Source organism: Hakea prostrata, chromosome 4 (assembly GCF_041222555.1).
Source record: "Hakea prostrata isolate BN-2017 chromosome 4, UWA_Hpros_2, whole genome shotgun sequence".
NCBI classification, from domain to species: Eukaryota; Viridiplantae; Streptophyta; class Magnoliopsida; order Proteales; family Proteaceae; genus Hakea; species Hakea prostrata.
The window spans coordinates 7,941,149-7,952,269 of NC_142603.1; the positions used below are offsets into that span (position 1 = coordinate 7,941,149).

Below are 11,121 nucleotides of genomic sequence, written 5' to 3' on the forward strand. Positions count from 1 at the left end.
AACGTCTCTACATAGGAGGTCAAAGTTCAAAACTCCCGGAGTCAAAGACAAAGTGTATACTTAAATTATGTAATAGCTACCCTCGAGGCCAAAGGTGAAGCATATACATAAATTATGTAATAGCTATCCTAAAGGACTCATCATCAAGGTGGGCCATGCGAAACCCAATTCTTTTAAAATAATAATAATAACTTAACAGAAGAATCTTGTTTTCTATTTCTCAAAAATAAAAATTTGTTATCACAACTAATAAGTCTAGTGAAAATGTTTATGGTGGAAGGTTGTAAACCAAAATTGGTGGTTCGGGTTAGTCACATGCAGGTTAGCTAGTAAAACTAGATTTCCTCTAAAATTTAATGGATTTTGATAAAAGATAGAGTAAGAAAGAAAAAATACATCTAATCATATTTAGTAGATTCAAATAAACAAGAGAGAGAGAAAATTTACCAAAAGAAGAAAGAATAGAACATAAAAATAAAAAAAATACATCTAAATATAGATTCTTACAAAGGGAAAAGGAAGAAAAAAAATAATAAAAGACAATTCAAAAATTAAAATAACAAATTCAAAAGGTAAAAACCAAAAGATAATTTAATCCTTTTAAAATATCAGACGACAAGGTAAAATTGAGTTGAAACTTTTGAGAGAGCAGTAATGGCCAATAATGAACAAGCATAGGGGAGACACAAAAAATTTCCTCCCATATTTTCATTGGCTACACCATTTGAAAACAAGCAGAATGCAGTCGTACCGAACCACATAAACCAAGCATCAACAGGAACAAAACACCTTTTCTTTCTGGGTAAATATCCGAACAGAACACCAGACCAGTAAATTCTATACCCAACTTCATCTATGCACAATGTCCACTTAGCCGGCTATAACCATTAGTATCCATCTTCACCAGAACTCTGGTTACCTACAGCAACTATTTCCAAGATTCCAAGTAAACCAGCCAGGGGATACCTTTTTATTTTCATTTTTGGGTTTTCTGTCTTGGTTGTTTTGGGAGGGGAGTGAGAACAGTGATTTGAAGAAAGTACTACACAATTCCATGAGCAAGCAGAGTGATCAAAACCAAAGCCATGCCACAAAAACTTGATGGCACATGGAGCACCGGTGAATGACCTGAGATTGATCACACCTATCCAGTCATCCTACTTGCTTCCAGAAACAGAGACCTCAGTGCTGCAAACAGGGCACACCTGCAAAATCACCAATTTGCTATTACTGAGATTTTATCCATTAAACTAAACCCAAAGCTTAATGGCAAATCATATGAAACCTCATGCTGTGATAAGAATCCAGGAAAAATAATTGCGATGGTTCCAAGGCTGCCGGTGTTTGACTAATGGTAGCACAATATCATCGGACATCAGCAAAGGCCACAACGAGGAAGTGGGGGGGGGGGGGAGAGAGAGAAGGAAGGGGAAAACATGCATGTGACGAGCACAAGTTACTTCTCACTTTTTTGCAAGGGAAGGTGAAGGAGAAATAACTATATTTCCTGTAAAATATGTTTCACTTCCCAATAAAATACAAGCATTTCCCTTGCAACCAAGCACCAAACATGGCATGACTTTTCTTGTAAAATATATTTCACTCTCCAGCGAAAGATTTACATTTCTCATGTACCAGATGGAGCGACTACATGGACAGCATGGGGATCTTTTTTCCCAGAATTAGAAGAAGTTTGATGTGAAATGCATATGTCAATAACAATTAGATTAGTTTTGAAGATACCAGGGATTGTCACATAGAGAAAAGGGAGAGACATACAAACCACTAATCAAAGCTAGGGAAATCAGAAATTTCATAATACTTGTCCATGTCAATAATCTTACCAACCAATGTCCCAAATCATGGGCAATAAGATTTTATATGGAGCACAGTTATGGTGTCTAGGAGATACAGATATTGGAGAGATTGGGGCTGCTCATGAGGCAACCAAAACAGCTAAGCGCCTGAATCTCATGGCAGTCACCTAGATGACGCCTTGACAACAACAATGTGAAGCACTCAATATTTGGAGGGGTACATGGTACCTCACACCAACCTGGATGAGTGATTCTTCCATGAGGATTCAACATTAGACCATGAAGTGATAAAGAGTATCATTAATTAAACTTGAATAGGTGAAACAGAGAATAGAATGCAGAAAATAGTTGTAACTATCACTATTGAGAAAACAAAATGGAAAAATAAGAGGCAACGTGTACAGTCATGATGAATCCTGCAAAGCATTGATGATGAGCATATAATGCAGCCTGGGTAATCTTGCCAGACAACTGGAATGCATGTGCAATTGGTAAAAAGGCCGCTTCAACCAATCAATTCTTGGCAGTAGATTTAAGTGTACTTGATTGCAGGCCACCAGACAACATGACTGCATGACCTAGTGCCAAAGAAGTTAACCTGTGATCGTGAAGTTTATGGGAACCGTGTTGTGGAGTCCACTGAATAACTCTCACACCCCCCTCCCTCTTTGCGGCCGTCCCAGTTCAACATTATCATTTGAGATGAAGTGTAAATAAATTCTTTAATGTTCACACCAATCACTCCATCTTGTTGGCTGCTGAAAATGTGAAGGACAGAAACTTGCCCATTTTCTTGGATGTAAGAGAGTCCCACATTTCATATTACATTTAATGAAGCTATTATTGAGTCACATTCGGTATGATCTCTACTTGAACTTGAGATTTATTTCATGCAAATCCGCAAACAGATTTTTGGTCAAGAAATTAAAACTGTTCTGGTTGCATCAGTATGAAATATTCCAAGAAAAGAGGGGGGGGGGGGGGAAATCCATTTGGTAGTTCAAAATTTCAGATAGGTTCTTTATATTTCTTTGGGGTGGAGGCAGCTGTACTGGTGGTTATGAATGACATGGTGGCGTGGGTTTGGCAGCGGTGGCAGCAGTGTGTTGGTATTGCTTGGTAAGACCAACTGAAAAGACGGATAATGCTTTAACATGAAATTACTACACTACCCATCAAATTAACCATGTCATCATTAAAAAGCAACAATGCAATTAAATTAAACAATAATTCAGAAACAACCCCTCAACTATTTCAGAACTTCTATTTCACTTAAATAAGATGCAAAATCAAATCAAATTATTTCCAAAATAGAATCCACCCCCTGAAATAGAAACATAAATAATAACAACAAAAATACCAACACCGCCTGCACCCCCCCCCCCCCCCCAGGGGGCACCTTCCCAAAGAAGAAAGTAAAACAAAAGAAGTTTCAAACCTAGAAGAGACACGAGTAACATTCAAGGATGCTAAAGAAGATATAGAAGGATGATGACTTGAAAGCCAGAAAGAGTACAGCATTTTATGTTTAGATATCTACAAACTTTTTACTCCACATGGACGATGGGAAACATAATTTAGACCACTACACATTAACAAACAGCATATTAAATTGGCAATATCATACCTTATTTATTTGAAGCCAATTATTTATGCACTCTGGATGGTATGAATGCTTGCATGAAAGCACAGTCAAAGCATCACCATCCTCAAAGTCCAAACGGCAAATAACACACCTGAAATATTTCCACAGTATTTTTTTGCAATCAAATAAATGATCATAAATATCCATGAAATAAAACTGCGAAGCCCTCAAGCGCTTCATACTTACTGATCTGCACTTCCATCCTGACTGCTTTGTGCTTTGTAGTTAATTGAAGGCAATGAAGCAATAGTTTCAATAGGAAGTCCTCTGCTCTCGGTTCCAACAGCTTCACCCAATGCAAGCAATTCCTTTTTGTTTTGGGGTTTGGAAGAAGGGGTTCCTTCAGCGTGTAATCCACAATAGAATTTCATATTGAAGATACCATACAAAGAAAGTAGTTTACCTCATATGACAGTTCATCTGGATCAACTTCTTCCCAGGTATCCTGAACAAAAAGGAAAAGATGATTACACACAGGTCCCTCCCTACCTTCAAGTGTCAATCATTATTCAATAGTAACAATAACGACGACAACAACAACAAGCCTTGTCCCAACTAAATGGGGTCAGCTACATGGATTATTGCCTTCCAATCGGCTTTGTACCAAATACCCGAATGGAGATACATATCGTATATGGTCTGCTTGTACAGGAAAAATAAAGAAAGAAAAGAGGGGGGGGGGGACAAGAGAAAAAGAAGATGTGTGCACTTTCCACTTAAGCAAAGAGTCGAGGCCAAGGAGACCAACTCTCATCCCATCCTCTAGTTTCCAATTTTGCTTGGTGATATAACCTAGTAAAAGTACATTAAAAATTTCACACATCACACACCTTGAAAGTGTCAAACCATGAAATGAGATCCAGCACATCAGTTTCAATGCTAAGTTTGGTTTTGGACAGGCCTGGAACCAAGACAACTCAGAGATTTTGTTCACAGTTTCAACTGAGATTTAGTTGCATGAGTACCACATGCTAAAACGCTTGAAACAGAGATGATGTTTTAAAAATTTCACACATCACTCAGTTGCTGTTAGGTCAACGGTTATTTTCTTCGGAAAGGACAATACTACTAGATCAGAGTTCGGCAGGAATATGTACCTGGATTCCAGAGGATATTCATTCAAAGAATTTCCTTCATCAGAACTAGAGGAGGGAGGGAGGAGGGTGACTAAACAAGAAAAAAAGGGAACTGCCCAAACCCAATCTGAAAAATGATATGGGCAAGGGATGATGAATGCATGCCGATCCTGCTGCCAGCAGCTGGTGTTTAAAACATTACCATAGTAAGTCAGCTGCACATTGCCACAAATGTGAACTGAAAAGTCAAAGAAACTAGAAATTTTACCCCTGTTAAGTCTACTTCAACGGGAAGCACGCTCATTGAGGAGAGGAAAAATAATGGGGAAACGCTTCAACTTCATATGGAAAAAGCCCATCTTTCCTTCCAAGTGGGTAAGTTCAGGTGTATGGGCATACAATTCAAACATGCAATAACTAACAGAAACTAAGAAAATACACACTACATTTTCTCACAAGCAACTATCAGGGGAAGAAAACCTGACTCTACAAATAGGACAAGACCTGAGATTGAAAGAGTTTAAAACAAAAGAAAATTAAAAACTGACTTCTGAGGGAGAATGTATGGGAATTCTAATCTTTCCAATATATATCATACTATAAATGGTCTATTGTTCAACAAACACAATCTTCTTATTTTTCGGTAAGAAAAACACAATCAATTGAAAGGTCCACAGCTATATAACTTTATCATTCTGAAAGAGCCAAAACTAACACAATTGCTCCTAAAAACTTCACAAGGGAACCATAGCGAGATCTTGATCTCAGCCAGCCACACTCAGCTGCTCATATCAAATACTTCAAGAAAGTATTGCGCACTTTCCACATCCTGATTTTGTCCAACAAAAAATGACACAGGGTAAATAGATAACTGCAATCCACACCAAGTGGCATCCTAGCTTGCATGCAGGACCCAAAATTGTTAGTTCAATACACTATGGACCATAAAACAAATCAAGAAAATAGGCAGAGCTAGAATTATACAAACGGTGGAAGTTGGTTCAGAATTTGATGATACCAGCAGAAGCTTGCTTCTTGCCAGCCGCAACAGAGACAATCAAAGAGTAGGAAATTGATATGAGGTTAATTCTATTCATTGGTTGTGCCTCTCCAACCTGGACAGGATTTGAAATCCCATCTGACTACTAAACGCCTCTTTCACTAAGAGAAGCCAATGGACCCCATACTACTGATCAAGAGAGGTACTTGCCCTTCCCCATCCATTTTCAATCAAATTCCTCAAGAAAAGCAACTTGACACTTATTACCTAACAAATCGATCTCCCCCCTACTTCTTCTTCTTCTTCTTTTTTTTTTTTTTTGGGGGGGGGGGTTCCTTCGTTAATTTGAGTCTATTCATACCAAAAAGAAGTACAACCAAATCTATGGTCATGGTCAGCTTAGTATTATAATGATTCTGATCCTCTACCAATATGGCAAGGAATCCTCAGGCTCTTAAAACATGCCGAGTTAGACAAATGTATCAAGTAAACCAATAAATCAACCAACTATCAGAATTTGTCAAATCCTTCCTTGCTCCTTGAGTTTAGATAGTTTCAAGCCCTATTCCTCTTAGTGCTTCAACTCACACAAATCACTCTGAGAGTTTGAGTGTGCAGTCATTGTTCTTTGATGTTCAGCGCAATACCAGAAATCTAATATGCAACCACATCTAGTTGTGAGATTTAATTGAGCACTAATATGTGGTATTGTTATGATATCATTCTGGCAAGGAGAGACTAGGGAAGAATGGAATCATGGTGGGAGATCTCGCAAGATATCTTGCTTTTTCAAAGAAGCGAGACGAGATGGAGATCGAGAACAGAGATTTGGGATATCTTGCTCGAAATCTCACTATATCTCGCCATGGATCTCGCTGGAACTCTCAATTTTCGTCTTTTTTTTGTGGATTTTAGCTGAATTTTCACTTGCAACTACTCTTAGCACATCTACAACATCGAAGGAAGATCAATCATTCTCTGCTTGTCTTATGAACTTATGATTTAATGACTTAAATAGAACTTCTAGTGGTTGTATAATTTTATTATTCTATTCTTGAGAATTGAGATTGTGATACTCATATGGATGGAATTTTGATAACATTTAGGTTATTTGATGCATTTGAGACGCTTGTTTTTCATTTATATGCCTTAGAGGTTCTATTTTAGATGTTGTATAACCTTGTATTCCCTAATCCTACAACATTTCAGTTTCACACTTTGGGTAGACTTAGAAATCACACTTAGGGTTGTTTTCTTACAAATCCAAGGCCACCAATGTGTTCAAAAGGCCGTAAATGGGCTAAAGACCAAGTTTCAACCCCACCCTAAAACCCACCGAGATGGGCCATTAAGTTGACGCCAAAAAATTGTATATCTCGATCGAGATCTCGGTTTTTCAAGGTGGAGAGATCTCGTTACCATGAATGAAATATCAGTTTTGTAAGGGAGAGTAAGGAATTTGCATGAGGACAGAGAGAGGACAAGAAAGCAAATGCACAGCCACAAAGACAGCTCAAACCAAAAAACTCACTATTGCATTCTATTTATATCCAATAATGAGGAATTACATTCATATAGAAATAGAAATAAAGAGTCCCACTCCCCCCCCCCGCGGGGAAAAAAAAGAGTCCAAAAATAAATAACGCTCTAGCTAGGAAACCAATTCAAAGAATGAAACTAAAATGGATTGAGAAACCAAAATTCCAAATTAGTTAACTTTTGAAGTAAGAAAAATAAATAAACTAAACAACGTTATTTTCCCTAAATAAAATAGATTCCTAAAATCTTAGGTCCAGAGACTCAAAATGAAACTTGTCACCCAACTCATTTTGGTTCAATCCAAGGAACTGTATCCACATCAATTCCTCCCCCCCGCGCGCCCCGGGTTAAGAAAAACTCGTCAACAGTTCTTGTGAAATGTCAGACTTAACACTAGCTGACCAATATTCACATGCCACAAACAGCTATTGTAATGGTGCGATAATCCAGTGCATCTTATGATCAAACATCATGATCATCTAATTGCAGTTAGCAGATCACATATCTGACCAGCAGTCTCGAAACTGACATTGAACCGTCAAGCAATTTTCAAATTGCAATCTTGATTGGACCTATACTTGAATCCAGTTGTCGCTTTCTTTGTCCACAGTTGCTTCCACGTCTGATCCACCTTTGAACGACTGAATTATGCTTGATGTTGTATCATAGGAGCTGCTATTACTTTCGGAAGGCTCCTAGAAACCTGTCTTCATATTAGAAAATTCTATCCACAATTTACAGAACCCGTAACTAATTAACAACAAAAACTCAGCCTTCTCTCAGATACCTGAGCTACATGGATACTTTCAAAAGAGTGTAGGAAATCTGAGATCCACACAAATGGAAATGAAAAAACAAGGATTGGAGAAGCAATGAATTAAAAGAGACTCATCTTGATGAGTGAGTTTGGCATGTCTTTGAACTCTAGAAAGCAAATTCTATGGTGAAGCAACGAATACGAAGGAATAACGATGGATTACCAGGTTTGAGTTCTGATGGAGTTTAAAAATCCAACTGCTGAGATATCAAACGCTGAAGTGTATTAAATTGATTACAACAAGCTGTAATGCCAAGAGAGAATAGAGCCAAATACGCAAAATAGATTCTTGCTTGGTTTCCGTCCTTGCGATTTCCCTATCTTTTTTCCTTCTCTCTCTCTCTCTTGATGAGTTGAACACTAGGGCAAGGGTAGGAAAGTACTGGAGAAAAATAGTGGGGACAGAAAGGGTTCCAATGGCAAGCATCGAATCAGAGAGGGGGTGGATTACTTTAGAAAATGGGAGGAGATGGGTTTGGTTTTTTTATCCAATTTTTCTTTTTCAATAGCGGACAATGTTTCAAGTATCCCACGATACGGTACGATACTAGCCAGTACATATCCAAATAGGATACAATCAATACGATACATATCAATAAATCTCTCTATTGGATTGCACTAAAATACATTGGTCAGTACGATACAATACTTGATATGAGATGATACATTTCTTAAAATCACCTGACTAATACAGTACGCGATACTGATACTTTAAACCTTATTAGTGGATTTTCGGGTTCTCATATCTTTTTTTCCCCCTCTTTCAACAGAAACTTTTTCCACCACTATTGGTGTTGTACAGAAATTAGGGGAAGAATAAGGTGAGATATAGGGGAGGGAAGACGATTAATCCTCCAGCTCTGCTACCAAATTGGTGAAGTAGGGAATAAGGGAATATCAGAGTTGCACAAGATGCAGGTATATTGCATAAGAGGGAGGGAAGAAGAGTGCACAAGCAAAGCCACATTGGCCACTCAAACCACAACTCAGCTATCACAATCCCAAATGACAATAATTAATTACATCATATTTTGAGAGAAACAAAAACTCCTAAAAACAACTTGTCCTCTAACTAGAAAAGTAAAATGTGTTGGAAATAGCATACACAGCTAGCCTGGAATTAAATAAAATAAATTAAAAAGAAAGACTAAAAGACACTATTTTCCCTTAATAACATAGATTCCCAAGATCCTAAGTTATCTAAACTCAAACAGGACCCGGTTCATTTTCATGTGAATACTCGGTCAGACCAAGTTAGTGTATATGCATCAATTTCTAATAAAAGGCAACTGATTACAGTTAGTGACTTGAGTCCAACAATAATGCTAACAAAGATGACTTCTAACAGTGACAGAAACAGATAGACAAAGATGGGCAATTTGTCACAGTTAAAGGCCAGTAATAAAGGAAATATTTGGTCACTAATAGAAGTAGTGATACATTATGCAGCTGAGCATAATAATTTCAATAATTAACTACCTTATGCTAACAGCAAAGAAATTCACGTTGATATTTTGAGAACAAATGACTATGATGATGACAAAGAAAGAGTATGACTACCTGAGAGTTACTACCATGGTCCTCAGTGTCTTCTGCCTCCCCTAAAAATCACCCAGAAAGAAAAATGGGCATAATTCCTATAAGCAACCAAAAAAAAATGGAACAAGGAAAAGAACAGAGACAGCACCATCGGAATAATATTTTTTGCATAGAACCAGAGCATCCATTTCACCGTTTACCCAAGTGCTTGGATAATCAGGCAGACATGCACATAAACATATAACACCAATATCAAGTATCGACTGATGCGTTATGTTAAACTACTCACAGTCATTTATCCCAGCGAGTGCCATTAAATGGACAGCCATTTCTCTCTCTTCAGCTTCTTGGAGTGCTCTTGCAAAGGCCTCATCGCTGTCGAATTCATTACCCTGATCATCATCCGCTGCATCAGCATGATCGTGCACGTCAGACGCATCTTCTTCAGCATCAGTCCCAGCATTTTCATCTTCGTTCGGATCATCTACCTCGTCTTCATCCTCATCCTCATCATCATCCTCGTCCTCGTCCGCATAGCTACCAGCGTCTGAACTCCCATAATCACTCACCTCACCGTTCATTCTCAACATCATATACGCCCTTTCCTGTTCCATTAACCAAGGGCAATCAATTAAAGAACCATTTTTTTACAGCTAGTCACACTTTTGTATGTCCTCACTTCTCAATTATAGATACACCAAGACTAAACATTGAACAACATCAACGATCACTGATTCAATAATCATTTTTTTTCCAACTGTAGCAAGTATACAATGACGAAAAGCGAAGGAAAACTATGAAACCTTTTAACAAGGAGATAGAAAGAATTCAGAGGAAAAATAAGAATTAATAAATAACCTGTTCCTGTAAAGTCCTTGCGAGGGCACGGTCTGCATCCACCTGACTGAGGCTTGTGAATGGCGTCCTAGAAGCCTGCGGAGCCGCAGACAGATTAACATCGGTACCGGCATCTGCTTCGACTTTGGCTTCAGCTTCCACCACAGAACTAGGGTTTTCGTCGTTTGTTTCAGTGCCACCGCAAGCTTCGTTGTCATTATCCATGATCAGTGAGAGCAAGAAACCCCAGAAATTAACAGGCAAAACCAAAACTCCACCAAAAAGAAAGCCAAAAACGATCAAAATTGAGAGAATAGCAGGTTCAGAGTATCAGAAATTACTCAAGAACATTAAAAGCAATAATAATAAGAATGGAATATATATTTGAATTCTAAAACCATATAGATTAGTAATCCACACAGGCGAGCGCGAGAAGGAATGAATGATCACACAATTCATAGATGTATACCATTAAGACGATCAATTTGTTTTTGCGAAAAAATAAAAAATAAATTCAAACATTCGGTGAGACGGTGGTTGTGTTTAGTGAACGGCATGTTCGGATCCAACGAGAGGAAATGATTTTTATAATTACATCAGTGCCATGGATGCTAATCCAACTGTTTATAGCTCGCAGCAGCTCTAAACATGTTTTTCAAATAAATCAGCAACTGGTACGGAAAACATAAATCAATACTAGTATGAGGTTTGCATCGGCAATTATGGGCTAACCTAATCAAGTCTGGCCCACATTGAGTACTCCTTTGGCCCATTATAGATTTTAATTTTTTTTGTAAAAATTATAGACTTAGCTGGAAATGCCAAGAGGCCCCCACCCCCTCAAAAAAAAA

At 38.0% G+C, this 11,121-nt stretch overlaps 1 protein-coding gene across 1 annotated transcript; it reads right to left on the minus strand.

Annotated features, from left to right (window-relative positions):
• Positions 1–281: 281 nt before the first annotated feature.
• LOC149017586 (E3 ubiquitin ligase BIG BROTHER-related-like) lies at positions 282–10,785 on the minus strand. The gene is made up of 7 exons (XM_089151914.1): positions 10,292–10,785; positions 9,723–10,038; positions 9,455–9,495; positions 3,866–3,907; positions 3,649–3,770; positions 3,445–3,553; positions 282–1,205 (listed from the first exon to the last, which is right to left on the minus strand). Exons 1-7 carry the CDS (start codon positions 10,493–10,495, stop codon positions 1,158–1,160), a joined length of 882 nt encoding a protein of 293 aa, XP_089008040.1. The 5' UTR covers positions 10,496–10,785; the 3' UTR covers positions 282–1,157.
• Positions 10,786–11,121: the final 336 nt, after the last annotated feature.

Bases quoted from the DNA above. Each gene is read 5' to 3' on its own strand.
- LOC149017586 (XM_089151914.1), bottom strand. From the start codon at position 10,495: ATGGATAATGACAACGAAGCTTGCGGTGGCACTGAAACAAACGACGAA. The intron at 9,496-9,722 runs GTGAGTAGTTTA...GGTGATTTTTAG, and splicing joins ACTCGCTGGGATAAATGACT to GGGAGGCAGAAGACACTGAG. The intron at 1,206-3,444 runs GTATGATATTGC...GTGATTTTGCAG, and splicing joins ATTGGCTTCAAATAAATAAG to GTGTGCCCTGTTTGCAGCAC.